Below are 23,250 nucleotides of genomic sequence, written 5' to 3'. Positions count from 1 at the left end.
TTGCGGGATGACATCTTGTTTTATTATTTTATCAAACACTGAAATATTATATTGAGTATTTTTTTACTGCTTCATTTATTCATATTTGACTTGTTTTAGTACGGTGCATTGGATAGTACGCTACTCACTCCGAGGGGGTGAAAAAAAACTTTCAAGTGAGAGCGGGTGACAGTTAAGGTGGCGAGGCCTGGCCCGACTATATGAAATGTTGTGTTCATAATACTGTATGCTTGCAGCCTCCATCCGCTAGGGGTGGTAGAGTGGAATGTAAGGGGGGAGAAGGAGTGTGTTGGTGAACGAGAGGAGAGAGGAGAAGTAAAGAGAGGCACGAGAGAAAGCGGTTGTCCTTGTGTTTTCATTACGCACCAATATAACAAGTGGCGACGAGGATAAAGGAATTGAAAAGACATGTCACTACTTGGATTACAACCACCTCCTGCGTTCCTGGAGTGCCCGGGCGAACCGACCGTTACGTTTGATGCATGGAAGAAATTGTTTGATAACTACCTGCTGGCGATCGGGGGTTCGGACTTTTCAGCGGACAGAAAACGTGCACTCCTGATCCATTGTTTGGGAAGAGAAGGGCAGAGGATCTACAATACCTTGCCGCTTTCTACTGACACTTACGATGGATCCGTGCTGGCTTTACGGATCTTCTTCACGCCGAGAGTCAATGTTGTTGCTGAGAGGTACCGTTTTCGGCAGCGTGCTCAGGCGGTGGGTGAGTCAATTGACCACTATTTGGCAGCGCTACGGGAGCTCGCCAGGACATGTGATTTTGGCGCTTTTGAGAATGAAATGCTACGTGATCAAATAGTTGAGAAGACTTGCATGCCCCGTATCCGTGAAAGACTTCTATCTGAACTTGACCTGACACTGGATAAGGCTGTAACTTTGGTCAGAACAATGGAGACAGCCGTTGCTGATGCAAAGACATTTATGGACACTGAAGCGAGCCATGTAAATGCAATATATGAGCACCAAGGGGCAACGTGTAACAGGGCGTTTGGGTCTGAGGCCAGCAGGAAGAAAAAAGAGAACAAGCAAAGTGGAGCCAGTCGGTGTTATAGATGTGGGTCGTTAACTCATTTGGCTAATGACCAGTCTTGCCCTGCAAAGATTTCCAAATGTAACACATGCGGTAAAGTAGGTCATTTTGCTCGGGTTTGCCGATCTACTGCATCAGTGAATGAAGTGGACCTTCCAGAAGTGCAGGTGCTGTGTGTTGCCAAGAAAAAAACTATTAAGGGGAGACTTGTGGGAAATTTCACCCTTGCCACGGGAAAACATCAGATCTGTAACAGTGATATGCTAGTCGACACTGGCTCTGGTGCTTCAATAATTCCAAAACAGATGTACATGGAGCACTTCAAGAAGAGCAAGCTTGGCCCACCTACAGTACGGTTGCTGACATACTCAAAACATAAACTACCAGTGCTTGGCCGCCTCGAGGCTACAGTTACTTACCGGAATAGGAGTGCCACAGGATTTTTCAATGTTGTTGAATCCGGCACGCCCTTGATTGGGCTGGACTTGTGTGAAGCTCTTGACATTGAAATTAAAGGGGGGCGGTTGGTGGAACTGTCGCCTGACCCTGATGTGGCTTGTGCATTGATCTCTCAATCTGACCCTGTACACTCATCCATGAGTTGTAAGGTGGGAAAAGGACTTGGACTTGCTAAGAATTTTGTACATAAAGTGCAAATCCGCCCAGAGGTGAAACCTGTCCAACAAAAGCTTCGTCGATTACCTCTTGCAGTTCGTGAGGCTGTCACCAAGGAACTGGCTGAGCTCGAGGAGCAAGGGGTCATTGAGAAGATTGACTCATCTGAATGGGTGTCCCCCATTGTTGTTACTCGGAGGAGAAATGGAAAGATCCGCATGTGTGTGGATATGAGGGAACCAAATAAGGCAATTGTGCCTGACAGCCACCCTTTACCATTGATTGAGGACTTGTTGTCAGAATTACGTGGTTCTAAGATGTTTTCCACCCTAGACCTGAAGAGTGCTTACCATCAGCTTGAGCTGCACAAAGACAGTAGGGGGCTGGCTGCTTTCATCACACACGAGGGCCTGTACCAGTATTGCCGTGTACCATATGGACTGAGTTCTGCTCCTGCTACATTCCAGAAAATGATGAAGGAAATTCTTCGTGGACTACAGGGTGTGCAGTGCTACTTGGACGATGTCATTGTCTATGGATCGTCGCAGGCTGCTCATGACACCAACCTCCAAGCTGTTCTACACCGCATTCAGGAGGCGGGTTTGAAACTGAATATGGAAAAATGCCTGTTCCGGCAGACTACTCTTGACTTCTTAGGATTCAGACTATCGCCTGTCGGCTTGGAGCCGAATGACTCCCATGTCACGGCAATACTGAATGCTCCTGCGCCTGCCGATGCAGCTTCTTTGCGTTCATTTCTAGGCTTAAGTGCGTGGTATAGCAAGTTTATGCCCAACTATGCAAGTGTGGTGGAACCAATGAGGACCTTACTGCGAAAGAACTCTGAATTTAAATGGACGGATGCAGCTCAAGTGAGTTTTGACCAAGTGAAAAGCATGATTGCTGCCGGCCCAGCGTTGGCGCTGTTTGATCCGAATAAAAGCACAGTGGTCTCGACCGATGCTTCAGATTATGGACTTGGCGCTGTCCTGACACAAATAAATGATGCTGGTATGGAAGAAACTGTTGCTTTTGCCTCTCGCAGCCTAAGTGATGCTGAAAAGAAATACTCAATTGTGGAGAAGGAAGCTCTGGCATGCGTTTGGGCTGCTGAAAAGTGGAGGGTCTGGCTCTGGGGGAGGAGGTTCCTGTTGCGCACAGACCACCAGGCGCTGACTACACTCCTGACGTCTAAAGGAAATAACCGGGCTGGCCTTCGCATAGCCAGGTGGTCTGCTCGTCTCATGGAGTTTGACTATGACGTCCAGTACAGACCCGGCTCACAAAATGACGTTGCTGATTGCTTATCCAGGCTGCCTCTCCCTGATACTGGACTGGACCGCGCAGAGGCTGTGGAGACAGTTGCAGCACTGATGTCTGCTGCTGAAGCAGTCTCTAGGGATGACTTCAGGGTTGCATGTCACTCCTGCCCTGTACTTTCTAAGCTTGGGGCGCAACTCCTAAAGCCATGGCCTGGAAAGATGACTGCTGTGGACCCTGACTTGCGTCCATATTACATGATACGTGATGAATTGTCATTACTGGATGACTGTATTGTCAGGGGTTCTTACCGCCTTGTGGTTCCTGATTCCTTGCGAAGGCGACTAATTGACATAGCCCACGAGACTCACCAGGGCATTGTCCGCACGAAACAAAGGCTAAGAGAACTATACTGGTGGCCTGGGATGGACGGACAGGTGGAAGCATTCATTAAGGGGTGTGACACTTGTCTTCAGAATGATAAGTCAGCTGTGACCCACAATACACCCCTGACGCCTGTTCCACTGCCTTCAGCTGCTTGGGAGAAGGTCGCCATTGACATCGTTGGCCCCTTCGAGAGGGGGCCGAGAGACTGCAGGTTTGCAATTACACTGGTGGACTACCACAGTAAATGGCCAGAAGTTGCTTTTGCTGCGCGTGTCGATACTGCTACAATTATCCAGTTCCTGTCTACAGTTTTTTCACGGGAGGGGAATGTGAAAGAGATTGTGAGCGACAATGGTCCACAATTCACCTCTGCTGAGTTCAACAACTTCCTCAAACAGAGAGACATTGAACATCTGAGGACATCAGTCTACTACCCTCGTGCTAATGGGGAAGTTGAACGATTCAACAGGGTGTTGAAAGATTGCCTGCAGACTGCTTCGATACAAGGTATACCTTGGAAATCTTTCTTACGATCATTCCTTATGGATTACAGAGCAACTCCTCATGCAACTACTGGAGTCAGCCCCTCATATCTACTTCATGGGAGACACATGAGAACAAAACTCCAGATAATGGATGTCCATCCCTTCACAATGCAGGAAAATGTCATGAGGAAAAGGGTGAAACACCAGCAAGACAAGATGAAAAAGTACACAGACATGAGGAGAGGTGCAAAACAACAACACTTCCACCCTGGAGATCAGGTGAGAGTCAGAAAGCCATGGAAAGTTAAAAAAGGAGAACAAAAGTTCACTGAACCTCGGGTGGTGATGAGGAAAAAAGGTCCTCACACATATCTGCTGGATGATGGAAGGACCTGGAATGCATCACACCTATCTGCACTACCAACGTGGGACGTTGAACTAGACATGGACAGGGAAGCGCAGAATTCATATTCGGAAACTGATGCTCGTATAGAAGCTGATGAACAATGCAGGTCTTCAAGGGATAGGCGTCCGCCTGCCTGGACCAAGGACTATGTTATGACCTGAAGAAGTTATGTCCATGTTGGGAAAAATAAATAAATAAATGTACACACTGTTACTGTTGCTATGATGCGTGCTGTTGGTTTTCTATGTTATGTTGACACTAGATGTTACTCTGATATACAGTATTGAAAATGTTTGAGGAAGTAGTTAGCTTTATTGGAAGAGAGGAAGATGTTGTGTTCATAATACTGTATGCTTGCAGCCTCCATCCGCTAGGGGTGGTAGAGTGGAATGTAAGGGGGGAGAAGGAGTGTGTTGGTGAACGAGAGGAGAGAGGAGAAGTAAAGAGAGGCACGAGAGAAAGCGGTTGTCCTTGTGTTTTCATTACGCACCAATATAACAGAAAATGTGATCGATCCTCACTAAATATGTGCCCATCTCATATGCCCAAATTTCTGAAATTATTAGAACAACAGTCACAATATATTTAGGTCCTCTATTCACCGCTGTTGCCTGACGGGTTGCACGGATGCGTGCGCGCTCCATGCAGCTGCAGCGCCCCCCCTCGAGATGCACCTGCCTGGCCCCATCCCATGAAATATCCAGGGGATAAATAAATACATAAACGAATAAATAAACAAATGCTAATAAAATAAAATAAAAATTCTAATCAAAAGAGCTATAAAGTGCTGTTCAGTGTATGATTGACGTTTCGCTCCCTCTCGCTATTGGTCAATGCTGTGGAACCAAACGGACGGCGACGTAGGTATGTCACATTATGCGTCAAGACGAGCAAAAATTCTAACATGCTAGACTTTCGTCGTGATGGTCGTGAACCGTCTCGGAAAACAGGCGACCAGTCGTTGAACGTGTCACATTACACGGCCGACGCTACGTCAAGACAACCCAAAATCCTTTACGACATGCCCCGTTTGTCCGCGACACGTCGGTCGGGCTGAAATCGGGCTGTTTTTGTGTAGTCTGACATCGGCATAAGTGTCACTTTCCACGCCCACTCCCATACATTTAACTTATCATCGTTACCAGGTGTTTGATACTGCTCGTTGGCACAGTTGGTAAAGTGCATTGTCCAGTAATCAGGAGGTTAGAATTTCATAATTTATCTCTCAATTTACTTCATAATCATTCCACATGCATTCATATCTTCAGCTTTCCCACACAATTTCTCCAGAAATTGTACTTAGTCTAGTTAATTTGGCTATTTGACAAACATGTGTTACGACATATTTGCAAACTCTTTCTCAAAGCCATGAGCAATACAATAAATACAGCAATGTGGAGTAAGCTCTGGAAAACCATTATAAAACTCAACCCGTACTGCGTGCATCAAATGGACCACTACGTGACAATAATAATAATAATAATAATGATAATAATAATAATAATAACAACAACAATAACAATAAAACAACTTTTAAATGTACAACAGATGAACCATTTTGTACATTTTAAATGATAACAATTACATTATTTTAAATTGTATTTTACTTTTCAACTGAGTATAAATTATAGACAGTGTTAAAAACATTGGCTAGGACTGCTAATGTGATATAACAAATATGAGCGGGATGCAGTAAACCTTTAACGGATAACAATCAAACAATATGACATTGTCTTAGCTCATAAAGATTAAAGCTGTTAACAAGATTAAATTAAATGTCTATCCGGCACAGCTAAGGAAGTCAGTGTTATCACAGTGACAAAAAAAATAAAAATAAAAAGACCACAGAGTTTTTTGTTGTTCCATAAAAACAGTTAAGGCCATAACGCTCATTTGCAGCGTCATTCTTTTCCATTGAAAGGTGCTGTTCCAAACAAGAAGCCAAGTATCATGTGAATGACCTCTTACATTTCATTGCACAGCACACAATACAAATAACTTCAAGCAACAACCATGTTATCAGAGCAGTGCACACATGGCCAATGCTGTTATCTTCCTGTATTCTGTTGATAATTGATGAATGAATTTTCTTTTACAGATATACTATCAATGATAGGAGCCTGGGCCGTCTTTTGAATCGACTTTCAATCAGCTTCAACACAGAGCTACAACTGTGGAAAGTAAGTAATAGTCTGTGTGCAACCTAATGCACAGTGTTTCTAATTGTTGAGAACTGTAAGCGAAGTAAACAAATGCAGCTACGTTGCATTTGACTAGATAGCGTTGATGCACCCCCCAGCTCCTTGATGACTATGTCAGAATATCTTTGAGCAAGACACTAAGCCCCCAATTGCTATTGGTGGTGGGTTAGTTTCCACTCATGACTAATATTATACTGAATATATTGCAGTAATCCTTGTGTAACTCTAAAGCCCAATTCAAACTGGCTGCAGAACAGACGCGGTGCGTTTTCCGTACGGCTGCCGTACGGAGGCCGCAAGGAGAGCGCATTCAAGTCTATGTGTCAATTCACACCAGCTGCGGTGCGGTGCGGTGCGGTGTGGAAGGGATGCGGCGAAGCGGAAGGTTTCCGCAAGCGTTCTAATTTTTCCGGACGCCGCATGAGGATTTTTTTTGTGAAGCTGAAGAAATTACACGAGCCGGACAGGAAGTCGGGCGTCTCGCATCAAGGTAAATCCGGTATATTTCAAAATAAAACTGTTTGCGAACTTGTTTTTTGGGAGGGAAGCTCGCTAACTATATAGCATGACTTGACATGAGTCGGACATTTAAGACAAAAAAAAAGCTCAGAATAAATTAAACATGACAAAATAACACTATTTAAAGGTGTATTCAAGGATCTTCTCAAAAAGTAGAAGCCAAACGTCCATTTGTCACTTTTTAAAAAATGCGCATGGCAGACATCCTATGAGCTCTCCTGTTTGTCCGCGGGGGTGGGCCTGGGGGTGGGTAATGCTTGCTTAGCTATGAACGAGTACGCACGAGGTCGTTACGGCAGATTGATTAACAGGATCGAGAACCAATTGTGAAGATGATCCACCAGGAAGATGGAGAGACAAAAGATCCTTGAATACACCTTTAAACATAAATCTTACTTACCCATGGTAGCAGAGCCATGATAGAAGTCCCAGAAACAATGTCCAAAAAGCATATCGATGTTACAACAGGCAAGCGTGGCTATTGGTTACAAAATAGGACTCTATATACACGGTTGTTATCGCGTGGAATCAACTCTCCAGCGTGAACTCCACGTGGTCTTGTGATCTGGCGGGTGCAGATCTCTGGACACGCAACGCACGCGATGTGAATTGCAGTCCTTGCGGAAGCCGTGCGGAAAACGCACCGCGTCCTTTGCGCAGTCAATGTGAATTGGGCTTAAGAATGTAAAAGTGCTTTCAGAACTTTATTGTCACTGTTACAGGAACAATGTAAATCAGTTTCAGCATTTCCTCAGAATGAGTGACGTTGAAGATAAAAATAAAAGGTCAAAATCCTAATTATTCACAGGTCACACAATTACTGTATTCAAAGCTTGCAAGTATGTACATTCCATCATATGATCATATGATGTAGTCATGATCTACATGTCCAGAGGCCAGCTGTCCAAATGTTCTTGTTACTTTTTCACATTAACAGTTAGAACCTATAAAGAGGTCTGATTTTAATATGTAGCATGTACGCAGGGTTCAAGGTCACACTAGAACATGCAATTGTTCATAATTTGTCATGGGTAGCATGAGAGGCTGAGGGACGGTGGACCCAAATGCAGGGAAGCACGGCAGTGAGTGAAAAATCAAACACAGATGAAGAGGTGAGCAGACAACTATGACTTAACATGGCTGGATTTGACGAGCGTGGACAGGACTTAACTGGACTGGACGTAACAGGACTGGACTGGACCTGACATGACGTGACTGGGTTTGAGCGAACCTGACGGGGCTTGACTGGACTGTTCGCTGTGACTGGACTGGTTTCTGTGACTGGACAGAACGTGACTGGACTGATCGTTGTGACTTTCAGTGACTGGACCTGACGTGCCTTGACCTGGCTGGCTGTGGCTTGACTGGTTGTTGTGACTGGACAGGACATGACTGGACTGGCTGTCGTGACAGAACTGGATGTGACATGGCTTGGCAAGACACAACATACACCCAACAATCAACAACAACAATGCACCAACAGGGACTGAACAAACACAAGAGACTAAGGCCCCGTCCACACAAAAGCCCATTTCAATGTATCCGCACAAGTCCAAATGATCAGCTCATCAGCAAGCTCTGGAGAATCCTGATAATGATCCTTACCTGTCTTGGAGGAGAGAAACATTTAAAAAAACAAAAAAAAACAAAAAAAAACAAATGCAGCTCTAGGGCTCTCGAGGACCATGGTTGCCTAACCCTGGTGTAGTGGTTGAACAAGGGATAAATCCAGCCATAAATTGCTGTTCATTTTCACATGCAGTTTGCTCCCTCTTAACACCAAGGATATTGCTCTAATCATATATCGGCTCAAACACACGCAGAAAGTTTTACAGTTGAGTCAAGTGCATTTTTTTTAAACCTGATTTACCATCCATCCATCCATTTTCTTGACCCCTTATTCCTCACAAAGGTCGTGGGGGGTGCTGGAGCCTATCTCAGCTTGGCTTTGGGCAGTAGACGGGGTACACCCTGGACTGGTTGCCAGCCATTGCAGCCAATCGCAGGGCACATAGAGACGAACAACCATCCACACCCACAAGCACACCTAGGGACAATTCAATGAACCTGCCATTTCTTTGGAATGTGGGAGGAGACCGGAGTGCCCGGAGAAGACCCATGCAGGCACGGGGAGAACATGCAAACTCCACCCAGGAAGGCCGGAGCCTGGACTCGAACCCGAGTCCTCAGAACTGGGAGGCCAACATGCTAACCACTCATCCGCCGTGCCGCCCACCTGATTTACCACACATGGCAATGCTGGATTTGCGCCAAGAATACCACGACATAATAATAGAAGTTGAGACAAATGTGAAATTATCAGAAAGCCAGCTTAGACCGAGGAGGTGCAAATGCAGGACTGTCAAAAAAACAGTGTATGGACATAAGCGCTGTCCTCATTAAGAGCCACTGTAGCGAGTGGGGAGGAATACATCATTCATTTGTTTAATGTTCATAAAATTCAAATAGGCAAATGAATGCGCCAAATACTGTATATGCATACTACCTCATTTAAATACTGTATGTACAAAAACCAACGGCACACAGGGGTGCAATCTGGTTGCCATCGCAGTTAGTAATCAATTTCCCTATCTGCGCTTGTTTTGTGTATTAGACGCTCCCGGATTGCTCTATTTATAATACCAGCCGCGCAAAGGTCACACAAACTTTTGGTGGATTCGGTCCAGAGTGTTTAATCTGATGTGTGTTGATCTTGCAGATGGAACATTTCTTCAGCCTGACTCCCAATGCTGGTGCTGGGGAGATGCCAAGGCAGCAAGCACTGGAGACTGTCAGAAATAACATCCAATGGGTCCGGAGGAATGAGGATGAGATCAGGTTATGGCTAGAGAGCAATGTCTCCTAACTCAGTAACACACTTCAGGGAAGTCTACATTTTTTCAGAGTATGAAAATTAACATCCTCAAGAAAAATCCAGATGACTTCAGCCCACTTAGAATATACAAGGATGATGTTGAATTCACATGTATCTGTCCCTTGTTAAAACAATTTGAACAGGTGGCACTAAAACACGTTCTCTCTTATAGTGTCCAGTAATGCTTTTGTGCTTGAGATTGCTAATATATTGACCCTGCTTTTCAATCTATATACAATCCATATTTATATTTAAAGGCTGTGAAAAGGCAAATCAGACTTCTTTTTTTTTCGAAATACTACATACACTTTTGAAGATAATTGCTAAAAACGTGTAGACCAGGGGTCTCCAAGTTCGGTCCTCAAGAGCCCCTATCCAGCCTGCTTTCCATGTTTCTCTTCACTAACACACCTGATTCATTATCGGGATCGTTATCAGGCTTCTGCAAAGCTTGCTGATTAGCTGATCATTAGATTCAGCTGTGCTGAATGACATGGAAAACAGGCTGGATAGGGAGCGGTCAGCTCTCAGTGGCTGGCACCACGTCCCCTTTCGTTGTGCCAGCTATTTAGCTAGTTCCCTCAACTAGCCAGCTACCTCTCTTCAGCTTCTGCCCTAATGGTTCCAGTGGATGACTCTCGGCCATTTCACCTCCTTTCCCGTGAATCTGTCATGGCCGACTTCCACCTCAAGTGTGTGCGACTTTCCGGACAAAGTATTCGATCCTGGTGCTGCATGTTCATCAGAGTGGCTCCTCGGGCTCGGCTACCGGACACTTTCTCCCACATACAGTTTCACCTCGCCGGGTGATTCCAGCCTTTGCCGTTGCCATTAAGTCTCTTGATGACGACCAAGGCACCCTCTGGGCATTTGTTTGCAGTTCATCCGTCTGTGTTCTGATCACAGTTTGGCCACCTGCTCCTACTTATCGTTATCGTTGCTGTTTTGTATAGACTTTACTGTAAAGCAGAGGTGCCCAATCCAGTCCTCGAGAGCCCATATCCAGTCTGTTTTCCATGTCTCGCTCCTCCAACGTAGCTGAATCCAATGATCAGCTCATCAGCATGCTTTGCAGAAGCCTGGTAATGATCCGGCTCATGAATCAGGTGTGTTGGTAGAGAAACATTGAAAAAACGCCTGCTGCAAATTATCATATTGTGTGTTCAGAAAGCACTATTTAAATGTGATTGATTATTGTCCCCTCTAATGACAGCATCCTTCTGCCAATATACTCACTATCTCTCCTCTGGACATGTCCAAACCATCTCAGTATGACCTCTCTGACTTTATCTCCAAAGCATCTAACATGTACTGTCCCTCATTCCTGATCCTATCCATCCTGGTCACTCCCAAAGAGAACATCAGCATCTTCATCTCTGCCACCTCCAGCTCTGCCGCCTGTCTTTTCCTCAGTGGCACTGTCTCCAGACAAAACAACATCACTGGTCTCACCACAGTTTTATAAACCTTTCCTTTCATTTTAACTGAAACTCTTCTATCACACATCACACCTGACACTTTTCTCCACCCGTTCCAGCCTGCAAATGTTCACCTCTGCCCTTAGTCTAGCTTCCACTACTCTTTCCCATAGTTTCATTGTGTGGCTCATCAGCTTTATTCCTCTGTAGTTTCCACAATTCTGCACATCTAGTTTGTTCTTAAAAATTGGTACCAGCACACTTCTCCGCCATCCCTCAGGCATTTTCTCACTATCTAAGATCCTGTTGAACAACCCAGTCAGAAATTCTACTGCTACTTCTCCTAGACACTTCCATACCTCCACAGGTATATCATCAGGACCAAGTGCCTTTCCACTCTTCATCTTCTTCAATGCCTTTCTCACTTCATCCTTACTAATCTTTGCTACTTCCTGGTCCACAACAGTCACCCCTTCTACTCTTCGTTCTCTCTCATTTTCCTCATTCATCAACTCTTCTAAGTACTCTTTCCATCTTCCCATCATGCTACTGGCATCTGTCAACACTCTTCCATCCCTATCCTTTATTACCAGAACCTGCTCCATCGTAAGCCTCGTTTGGTCTTTGCCACTTCTACTTTCACCTTATGCCGTATTTCCCTGTACTCCCTGTCTACTTTCTTCAGTCCTCTCAGTGTCCCACTTCTTCTTAGCTAACCTCTTTCTCTGGATCCACTTCTGCACCTCCTCATTCCACCACCAAGTCTGCTTATCTCCTTTCCTTCCAGATGACACACCAAGGACTGTCCTACCTGTCTGCCTGATCACATTTGCTGTAGTTGTCCAGTCATCTGGGAGCACATCCTGACCAGCCAGAGCCTTTCTCAACTCCTTCCCGAAAGTCATACAACACTCTTCCTTTTTCAGCTTCCACCATTTCGTCCTCTCCTCTGCCTTTGTTCTCTGTGTTCCTCACCACCTGAGTCATCCGACACACAACCATCCTATGCTGTCTGGCTACTCTCACCTACCACTATTTTGCAGTCGCTGATCTCCTTCAGATTACACAGTCTACACAAGAAGTAGTCTACCTGAGTACTTCTACCTCCACTCTTGTAGGTCACCCTATGTTCCTGCCTCTTCTGGAAGAAAATATTCACAACAGCCATTTCCATCCTTTTTGCAAAGTCAACCACCATCTGTCTTTCTGCGTTCCTCTCCTGGATATCAAACCTCCCCATCACCTCCTCATCTCCTCTGTTTCCTGCATCATGTCCATTGAAGTCTGTACCAATGACAACTCTCTCATTTCTTGGGATGCTCTGCACCATTTCATCAAGTTCCACCCAAAAGTTCTCCTTCTCCTCCAACTCACATTCTACCCGTGGTACATACCCACTAACAACATTGATCATCACACCTTCAATTCCTAGCTTCAGGCTCATCACCCCCTTTTTAACTCCAGGACATTCTTAACAAACTCCTCCTTCATGATAACTCCTACTCCATTTCTCTCCCTGTTTAAACCATGATAGAAAAGTTTGAAACCAGCTCCTAAACTTCTAGCTTTGCTCCCTTTCCACCTGGGGCCTCATTTATAAAACTGTGTGTGAAAACCTGCGCAGACAAGTATGTACGAACGAAACTCAAAACGCACGTACGCAGAAAAAAATTGAGATTTATGAAACCATGCGTAAACACACATACACATATCCGCACGCAAGTTCCCTTTATAAATGCCACACAATCCCAACCGGTGTGCGCAGCAGATTCCACGCCGTTCCCTGCCCCAAGTCCGCCTATTTCACCCCATATTTGGCAATGGAAATCAACTCATCTGCGTATTAATAAGCAGCACGTGCTGGCGAACACCAAACCAAAACAATTTGGACGGTCAATGAAAGGCAAGAATGAAGGCCAAATTGACCATGATGTACATAGAATTGTTGCGTGAACAGTAGATCCTATTAAAAAAAATAAATAAATAAAATAAAAAATGTAAAAAAATAATTAAAAAAAAAAGAGGATGTACATTGAAACCCTCATTGAAGGTGTCGAGTCACGGTAGGCCAATAAAAGTAAGCAGGACGAATTGCGATAATACCGCTGCAGGGCGCACAGTAGCAGACTTTTTATTTTATTTTTTTTATTTTAAGAAGGGGGAAAATAATAATAATAATAATAATAATAGTTATAAAAAATAATCCATCCATCCATCCATTGTCTTAACCGCTTACACTTTTATCGTCTTTACTCAGACTTACTAAATTGTCTCAAAATTAGGCGGTCAATAGGCCGCCCTGTTGTTAATATTCCCAATGTGTTGCTTTTGGATCTACATCCAGAATCACGGCTGCGTGGATCGCATTGTGAACGTTTATGATGCGCGCATTTCTTTCTTGTACTTGCATGACAAAACCCTATACCTACGCAGCAAAGATGCACCAAGACTGTATGTTTCTATTTTTTTTATTTTTTTTTTATCCTTATTGTCTTGTGTCAATATAGTTTTATTTAGCCCTTAATGGCAATTGCGCGGTGGGCGGGTGAAGTTACGATAGACGCATATATATATAACATATTGTTGCGCGTCGCGATGATGTAATGCGTGCAGTGTGTGTCCACATTAGTTGTCACTAATGTGATTTGTTGCATGAGGCTTTTTCAAGATAGGTGATCAATGGGAGAAGACGGCCGTTTAAGATCTTTATTTGCGTGCAGCTTACCACCCCGCTGCGTGCTGTGACGTAGGAGCAAGTCTGCAAAACATTATAATGTGACCCAACATCCAGCATGCATGGCGTTTGAGGAATAGAAATGCACCACAAAGCTTATTGTGTGGCTGTTTTTCCCATGTCTCCAGAATGTGCGGATTGCGTGCGGTAGGTCCAGACTTGACGTGGCGGTGCGTAAAGTTTCACGTTCAGTGTGTTTTCTATAAATACCACCTTTGGCGCAGAAATGTTCGTACGTAGAGTTTTGGCCTTATTTTGATCGTACGCAAGCTTTATAAATGAGGCCCCTGGTCTCCTCAACACAATATGTTCACCTTCCTCCTCTGCATCATGTCAACCAACTCTCTACCTTTTCCTGTCATACTTCCAACATTCAAAGTCCCTACTCGAAGTCCTAGACTTGTGGTGTTGCTCTTCTCTTTCTTCCTATGAACACACCTTCCTGCTCTCCTTCTTCGACCAACGGTAGTCCAATTTTCACCGGTACCCTTTAGGTCAACAGCACTGATGGCGGGCGTTGTTAACCCGGGCCTCGACCGATCCGGTATATCATATATTTGATTGGCATGTTTGGTTTGGCCAAAGTTTTACGTCGGATGGCCTTCCTGACACAACCCTCTGTTTTTATCCGGGCTTGGGACCGGCACAAGAAGACACTGGCTTGTGCCCCCTCGTGGCTACATTAGTTTCATTCTGCAGGTATACACTACAAATGTATCGACAGTAGTGGTATTTGATTGACAACACTTGAGAGGGTGTGGATTCAGCACTTGCCGTGGACACACCTACAGTGTTTGGGAGTGAAGACAATTGCTTGATTTAGAAGATTTTTTTTAAGCTTTGTATACACTTTTTTAAAAATTTTGATTTGATAGGTTTGTGAACACTATTGTGTGTCAAATTTACATTTATTTTTGGTTTACAAGGTCTTTAACTTTTACTATTTTTTGTAACTTATGCATTTCTCAGAACTCAATAAAATCTAATAATCATGACACAATCAGGACTGAATAAAATTGTTGCATATTGAGTTTTAGCAAGTTTTTTTTAAGAAGTAAAACTGGGTGTGGTATCTTTATTTAAAGGGATGTGTTGGAATTTCCCAGTCATTAACTCATTGAAAAAAAAATCCACTGCATGGCTTATGTAACTCAAGACAGCTACATTGTATGATCTATAAATGATATATATCCCCAATCCTGCAAAAATCTCGCACATCCCCCCCCAAAATTGTGATTGTGATATGTGCGATTATTTTTTTCAAGGTTCTTTTCAATGAATATTTTTACCCAACGAAAGGTTCCTTACAAAAAAGTGCATTATAATAAAACTATCAGATCTATTATATATTACAGGATCTTAAGATAAAGGCAAATGAAGCCTTAATATATTTTTTTCTACTAGTTACAACTTACCACTTCAACATATCCAACATATTCATGTTTCATGAAACATGACATGTAAACACTGCACTTTCAGAACACTGTATTTATAAATAAATAAATTAAATAAGATTCACCTACGTCTCCCAAGTAATGCCCCAACCCGCGCGGACGCCGCTGAGCGCATATTGGACTTTTGATGATGTAGAGGTCGGATATATGCGACCTGGCCATTCAGACTACGGTCGCATTGCAAAAATTCGGATACGTAAGTGACCCACTGTCTTTGATTTCTGTACAATGTTTTGTTTGTGTATGAAATGCGCTACACAATTTACTGTGATGCCGTTACGTCTGCTTGATGTCCTTTAGTGTCATGTGACCCCACGCGTCCAGCCGCGTGACACGTCGTAGGTCGCGCACTTGGTATGCCTAATCCATCTTGTGGACGTCGTTGATGCGCATGTGGAAAGCGGCGATGTCACACTCGACGACAACCTGAGCAACAACAGGACAGCGTGCGCGCGTGTGTGAGCAAATGTGCGTGCAGAATGTCGTCGTGATTCACGTCACCTCCAAATCCAGTCCCGGTCCAAGACTATGGTCAAGAAGATGCTTTGTCTCCCTCACGTTCCAGGAAGTGGACGGTCTGGAGTTGAGCCAAATCCCGTTGCTTGTGAAGTTCAAGGTATTGTTGTCATCGTCTGCAGGCACCAGCAGGCTGAGCGTAAACTTTGCAAACACAGACACACAAATGTCTGCTGATGGTGTTTCTCTTCTTTTTTGTGCGTTTGTGTCATACCATTCTGCCACCTGATTTGCTCGTCCTGTGATGGTGATGCTGTTGTTCACATGGAGGCCTTCCTTCAGCTCAACGATAAATCAATCAGGCTGCATATCAACAATTAAAAAAACAACTAGCAAACGCATTTTGCGAATGTGCTGTCATGACATTGACTCTTCTTTGGCATCTGCATCTTCACTGAAGACCCAAGTTGGAGGCATTTTTCACCCACGCCTGCTCCACCTTGGAACGGATGGAGACCAGTTCGGCACCAAGACCCCTGCAGGCCTGTTGAGCTTTGGCCGATGTTTTTTTGTTCTTAAAATGTTTGTAACAGAACCCTGCAAACTCCCCCCAGTCAGGTCCTGAGCATCTCGGATCTGCAGGTGAAATCACGTGTGAGTTTGTCATCAACAGTAATAACATGAAGAAAAGGTTCATAAACTCACCTCCGTCTGCGAATGTGAAGTCTTTCAAAGCTGTTGAGTCGTTACTACTGCAGATAGTAAAGTGACAATTAGTTGGACCACTTAATGGGACTTTACAGTGAAAGTTGGCCACTCACCCTATGGAGGTGATCACGTTCCTGGTCGAGCCAATGTAGACGTTTCGTTCCGGAGCTTTCATCACAATACAGTTGCCTCCGATGTCGTTCCAAATGACACCAGCGTGAATCACGGCCCCGCAGATACTTGAGTCCTGCACGCACATAAAGTCGCATTTAAAAACAAGCACTCAAGTGGCGGGTCATGCAATTGCAAACCTCATCGTAGATCACCGTTCCAAAGACTTTGTGGTTGGATTTAGCACAAGCTGGTGGACAGTGAAACCTGTGTCTTGTTAAATTGACGACAGGAAGGACTGTCAAGTGAGACTCACGTCATTGGCTTGAAGTTGAGGCTGCTGAACTTGCTGGCACAGGTCATCGAATCTGTCGGGCACAAGGTGAAATCAAAGCAATTTTTTTCCCCCAGCACAATCGAGGCGGAATGTCTTGCTTACCGTTAAGCGCACATCTTAAGACGTCAAAGCGAAGGCCAAAGCCATCATCCTCCCCCAGTGGCAGGATGCGGATGTACCGAGCTGACGAGGACGTGCTAAGCAGGTGAGTCCCTCCACCAATAAACTAACAGAAGAGAACATTTCCTTGTTTGGAATGACAAGTTTGGAAGTTGGAGTCGGGTTGACTGCTCACCTTCCCGTTCGGATGTTCAGTCCAGTTGCTCCCGTCAACACTCAGCTTCATCTCAAGTTTGCTACCCCAGAACCTAGATTCAGTTTGATGACACCCCTGGGTCACGATCCCAATCACCTTTCTCATGTGACCAAGGTCCACCTGGATCCAGCTGTCGATGGCTGGAGGAGACAGACATGAGATCGATCAGGACACCAAACTGCCATCTGGATTGCTGTCAATGTTCTACATCCAATCTTTTGACGGTATCCAGTAGGACTCCTCGTTCAGACGGGCTTTCTTGGGGGTGGCGTCATCCATTGAGGAAGAGGCTTTAAACTTTGAGTCTGTGATGCTCCCGTTGGCGATGTCCAGACTGTCAAGACACACTGAAGACAGCCAAAAGTCATTTTGTTGTGGAAAGGATGCACAAATAAACAGTAAGGAATGTCTTATTTTCAACAGACAAGTTAGCAGGAATTAATGACAAACATACTATTTTATTGTCTAGAAAATTTGATATTTCTTGCAGTTTGACTGCAAGAATACAACTGGTTTATTCTAGTCACTCAGCCAAATTCTCAACTTTGCCTGTTCTCAACAAGAAACAAAGGGACATCTGGGTCCATTTGGCTTGCCTAATTTGCACCTTTGCTCTAATGTCCCAAACAAAGGGGAGGTGTTGCACTATTGTTTTCAATGTACCACATGAACAATGGGACATCTGGTTCCATTTGGCCTGCCAAATTTGCACCTTTATTCAAGGGATGATCCTGAGGATCTGATAAGGGTGTGAATGGGAGTTTGGGGGTGTGCTGGAATAGGGGATAGGTTACAGTCAGAGACATAGTGTTTTATGATACTGGCTGGCTGACCTATTTCTCAGATGAAAATGGAATTTCTCAAAAACACTTGTCCAATTTGTACATCATCGTGTCACTTGTGCACATAAAAAAAAAATCAGTGTTCCAGTTCTTTGAACAAGTTGCAAATGCTTTATTTTGTTTTGATACAGATTCAGTCCTACATTTTCTACAAGTCACACATACATACATGTTATGCTATAGCAAATGTTTGCATACAAAGGACACACAAATAAACAATAAGGAATGTATTATTTTCAACAAACAAGTTAGCAGGAATTAATGGAAAACCATTTTATTGTCAGGAAAACTTGATATTTCTTGCAGTTTGACTGCAAGAATACAACTTGTTCATTCTAGTCACTCAGCCAAATTCTCAATTTTGCCTGTTCTCAACAAGAAACAAAAGGACACCTGGGGTCCATTTGGCCTCAGCATCAGTTGAATATTGGGGTGTGTGATACTGGGGCACATTCCAGCATAATGGCTATGTAGTGGCTGCCTTTACATATGATAGGGGGCTAACTGACTCGTTAAAAAGTGCAGGGACAAATGGACCTCATCTGGTATTCGAAGAGGGAAGGGCCAACCGCAACCTCCTTGGTATGCATTCCCAGATGATAGGTGGCGCTCGAGCAGAAAAGGTAAGAGTGAGACAGGTGGAATATATGTGTAGAGGAAGCCAGCGCCTGATGTTTTTTTTTTTTTTTAATTATTATTATTATTTTTTTACTAGCTAGCCGACAACAAATTCCACCCATGAAACTTATTTAATCACTTTGAAAAATGAAATAAAGTAATTAATTAAAAACAATAATAATCAAAGCGTTTTGTAGCATTTGTTTCTCACACTTACTCATATACTATCCAAATAAGAGTTGTGAAGCAGCTCTTCATCATTGTCCATTCACAGTTGACAGTAAAACTGACACATACAACATTCTATTGTATATTCTATTCATTGTGACTTTTGAAATATTTTAATGGACATTAAAATGTAGTATGGAACTCTTCTTTCCATGCCAGAAATGAAGGTCTTTGTTGAAGTAGCCCTTCTCGTGGCTAAGATCCTGTTCCACTGTAGACAGCAATGTAATTGAGCCAAGTTGCAGAACCACAATTTGGTGCGATTGCTTGAAGATGAGATTAATCAAGAATTAATTTCATACAATCACGGCACATTTTTGATTGATTATCCTGCCCATCCCATTAATGGGTATTTTTTTATTTTAAATGTGTTTGTGTTTATTTTGAAATGGTCCTACGCTGACAGATATTTAAATAACATGCTTAGCGGCCCCAGAAAATCTTCCCATTACCTCAACCCCACCAATCCCCTGTAAGTTACGAACCTATATGAAACCTATTACACGTTGCACCCCCTACAGCAGAGGTGTCCAAACTTGGTCCTTGAGGGCCTGAGTCCTGCAGGTTTTGGATGTTTCCCTGCTCCAACACCTGTTCGAATGAACGGGATCATTATTGTTAAATACAAATTATCAATCATTGTGTTGAATTTACTTAACACCATTATGTAGAATTTATTTAACACTGTTTTCTTGATTTACTAAAATGGTAGCGTTTAACTATGAAAGCAAATCAAGGCATGTTAAGTTTTGCTTCACGTTTACTTACTTTGTTTGGTTTGATGCCTGACTCTTGAGTGACCATGATGAAGTGTCCTTGAGACAAATATTGAGCACCCAGTTGCTCCTGATGCTTCTCCGTTAGTAAGTACTGAGAAATGTGTAGCAAAACTCAATATGCCATGATTTTTGCTTTAATAGTTGGAAAAGCACTACCATTTTAGTAAATCGAGAAAAGCAGTGTTAAAGAAATTCTACCCGTGTTCAGTAAATTCAACATAATGGAGACTGATCATTTTTATTTAACAATGTGTAGCGATAATTGGGTCGTCTTTTTGACGAATTAATCATCTGAACGTTACAGAGGTAAATTCTAATTACCTCGATAACCTCTAGGGGCACCACGTTGGCTTTGCTTTGGGTTAACAGGAGCAAACAACGACCAAAATCCTTTCTTCATCAGTCATTTATAATCTAAAATCGCCACACTCGATATTCAGTGGTTTGTTGTACTAACAAAAGAATAATAATCCACTCGGAAACACAGATGACTTAGGCGGAATAGAGTTAATAAAACATGCTTTTATTCACGATTGCTACACTAAAGAATCAAGACACTGCCTATGGCTAACTATCCTACCGTCAGAAGAAAAGAAATAAAATAAAGCTAATGAAAATAAGGAAGGAATTCGAATGAATAAGGAAACAGGAAAAGAGAAATTTAACTTGCCAGATCTGTGATATAAATGTAAGTTGCACACAGTGATATGCCGAATTGGGGAATCAAACGTGCACTTACGAGAATGGGTGCTGCGTCGAACGAGCAGAAACAGGCGGTCTTTGAAAAAGGGGGAAAAATAGTCAATGTTCGTTCAAAAAGGCAAGAAAAATAAAAAAGGGGCTATTCCATAGGTGACCAAGGGAGCCGCTCGGGGGCTGACGTAGTTCCGCGGCTCGTCCCTTGATTGGTCGGCGAGATGTTTCTCCGGCGAGGTTGGTTCTGCCGGAGAGCTGTCCGACTCCAGGTGTTGGAGCTCGGTTCGCGGCGTGCCTGCATACGGGGACGGCCAGCCGTTGGAGGTGGGCTTGTACCGCGAAGGGGCGCGACCGAATAGCAGGTGAGATGCAGTGCGGCATAGTGGCACAACCTTGTGTCCGGCGTTACGTTGCAAGTGTACCCCGGGGGCCGCGGAGCTCGCTGCTGGCGGGGCAGTCACCGATGGAAAAAAAGGGGGAAAACAAGGAAAAAGGGAGTAAAAGAGTCTCTTTGGGGTCAGCGTTGCAGTTTGCACCTGCTTTGGCGTGGCGTGGAGCGAGTGGCTGCTCTCGTGGCAATGGTTGCTGCCAGGAACAAAAGGGGGGCCACGTGCTTGACAAGTTTCTTGGGACAAAGAGTCAGTGGGAAAGCTGGGCAGCTTGCAGGCAGCAGGTGAGGATGGCGAGAGCGAAGAGGGGCAGCGTGGAAGCGGGAGAGAGAGATCGGGAAGAGAGAGAGAGCGGGGGTCCCCTCGTCTTTTTAAAGCCTATGGGCGGAGCTTCGGTAGGCGGTGGCAAACCCTTCTGCTCGCTCACGCAGACTTTAAAAAGCAAATTATAAAAGGGATTAATAATTTGGCATTAAATTTTGTCAGTTTGGCAAATCAGTTTTCCCACACAACACGTTTAGCACATATATCGCAATTAATACATCATAAACCAATTTTTGAGGTAGTTCCCACTTGCCTAATCTGACTGAACTGAAAGATATTGATTACCTTTCATTCCTTATGGAGTACAAATGGAATAGGACACACAAAGACATAACATGAATCATTCGTAGTTCAGTTATCTGTCAAGAATTATCATGGTATAAATGTGTAAAATGTGGTTACTTGTATGTATTGTCACTAAGGATAGTTCCAAGTTTCACCCCTTGACGGTGCTGTTGCTCCATCTAGACGTTCCAGGAGTGCCCCCTGGAGGGGCGACGCCAGAGAGTCCCCCCTGGTTGATAAGAAAGGTCATAAACATTCCTTTGGTCAGTCGTTTGTATATTCTAAGTAGGGGTGTCAGGCGATTAAAATTTTTAATCGTAATTAATCACATGACTTCAATAGTTAACTCGCGATTAATCACAAATGTTATATTTGTTCTAAATACAATGAAATGGACAATAAAAATAGATTTTCTAAGTTTTCATACTCTTGTTGTTAACATAAAAGTGGGAAAAAAGTTAAACTAATAGAAATACAGCAGCATCTTTTAGTCATTCAGACCGAAATTTAATAATCATTCATAAAAATTAAATAAATGTGTGATATTGATTTGTATTGAGGTAAATAATCTGCCACTAGATGGCATAATTGTATTTGTAAGACGTTGGTGACAGCTCAGTGCATTTTTCTTTTTTCTTCTTTTTTCTTTTCAGCTATCTAATCTTTAACATGAAGTCACTTGTGAAATTGTGCACATTTTTAAAATTGTAAAATACAACTTGACCCCAGTCTCCACAAATATATGCATTATTGTCATATTTAATACTGAAAAATTATGACATGGGCATGTGGACTGGAATTCCCCCATTACAGGCTTTCCAAGTAAGGGACAGTCATTGATCGCGCGTTAAAAAAATTAGTGGCGTTAAAGGAACTTTAAATTAACTCAAAATTAACGCACTAATTTTGACACCCCTAATTCTACGTCATTGAAGGTGTTTTCTGGGACCCTGGGAGGTCGGGCTTGAATAAACTCTTTCGGCAGACGCATAAATTCCTATGTCACCTAGTCAGCGGCTTCAAAAGAGCTTTGTTTGTGGTTGAGTGACCACCTGCAGACCTAACCAAGATTAGATCCTTCCTGAGCTGTGGAATGTTTATGCAACTGCAGAGAGTTTACTTTGAAAGAAGCAAACAAACAAAAAATTAGAGGGTGGCCTGGGCCATAGGCCATAGTTGTTACAAATGTCAATTCAACATAACAGCATTGTGTAAATTCAACACAACTGTATAATGTAGTCTTAAATTAAGAACATTAGCTAAATTTTACTCGCCCAACATTCATCCAATTTAAATGAAATAGATGTGTGGGAATGGTTGATGTAACCATGTAATTTAAATCTATTGAAGCATTTCTGCACGCACCCCAACAGGGGGGGGAAAAAAAAAAGAGAGAGAAAGACAAGTAAACTAAAAAGTAAAACAAAGCACATTAGCACATCATATTTTATCATGCAAATGTGGTCAAAACAGGTAACAATATATATATATATATATATATATATATATATATATATATATATATATATATATATATATATATATATATATATATATATATATAAAATCTGTGAGCCTACTGCCCAGCGCCAGCTGAGATAGGCGCCAGCACCCCCCGCGACCCTTGTGAGGAATAAGAAAATGGATGGATGGATGGATGGATAAAATCTGTGAATTAAAGGACAAAGTGAACAGTTGTGTGTTTTAAAATAGCAAGTATACAGCTTTTATTTCTAGACAACATATATGCGTTTGGGAC

At 43.3% G+C, this 23,250-nt stretch overlaps 1 protein-coding gene across 1 annotated transcript in view; it reads left to right on the top strand.

Annotated features, from left to right (window-relative positions):
• Positions 1-9,919, top strand: part of enpep (glutamyl aminopeptidase) — a 33,405-nt gene extending 23,486 nt beyond the window's left edge. The window contains exons 19-20 of the mRNA XM_077539075.1: positions 6,300-6,381; positions 9,641-9,919. Of these exons, the coding sequence (XP_077395201.1) occupies positions 6,300-6,381; positions 9,641-9,787 (229 nt within the window). The 3' untranslated portion in view covers positions 9,788-9,919. The remainder of the gene's footprint in view (positions 1-6,299; positions 6,382-9,640) is intronic.
• The last annotated feature ends 13,331 nt before the right edge of the window (positions 9,920-23,250 follow it).

Source organism: Festucalex cinctus, chromosome 12 (assembly GCF_051991245.1).
Source record: "Festucalex cinctus isolate MCC-2025b chromosome 12, RoL_Fcin_1.0, whole genome shotgun sequence".
Taxonomy (NCBI): domain Eukaryota; kingdom Metazoa; phylum Chordata; class Actinopteri; order Syngnathiformes; family Syngnathidae; genus Festucalex; species Festucalex cinctus.
Note: the sequence above shows the minus strand (reverse complement) of the source record. Positions and strands in the feature narration are given on the sequence as shown.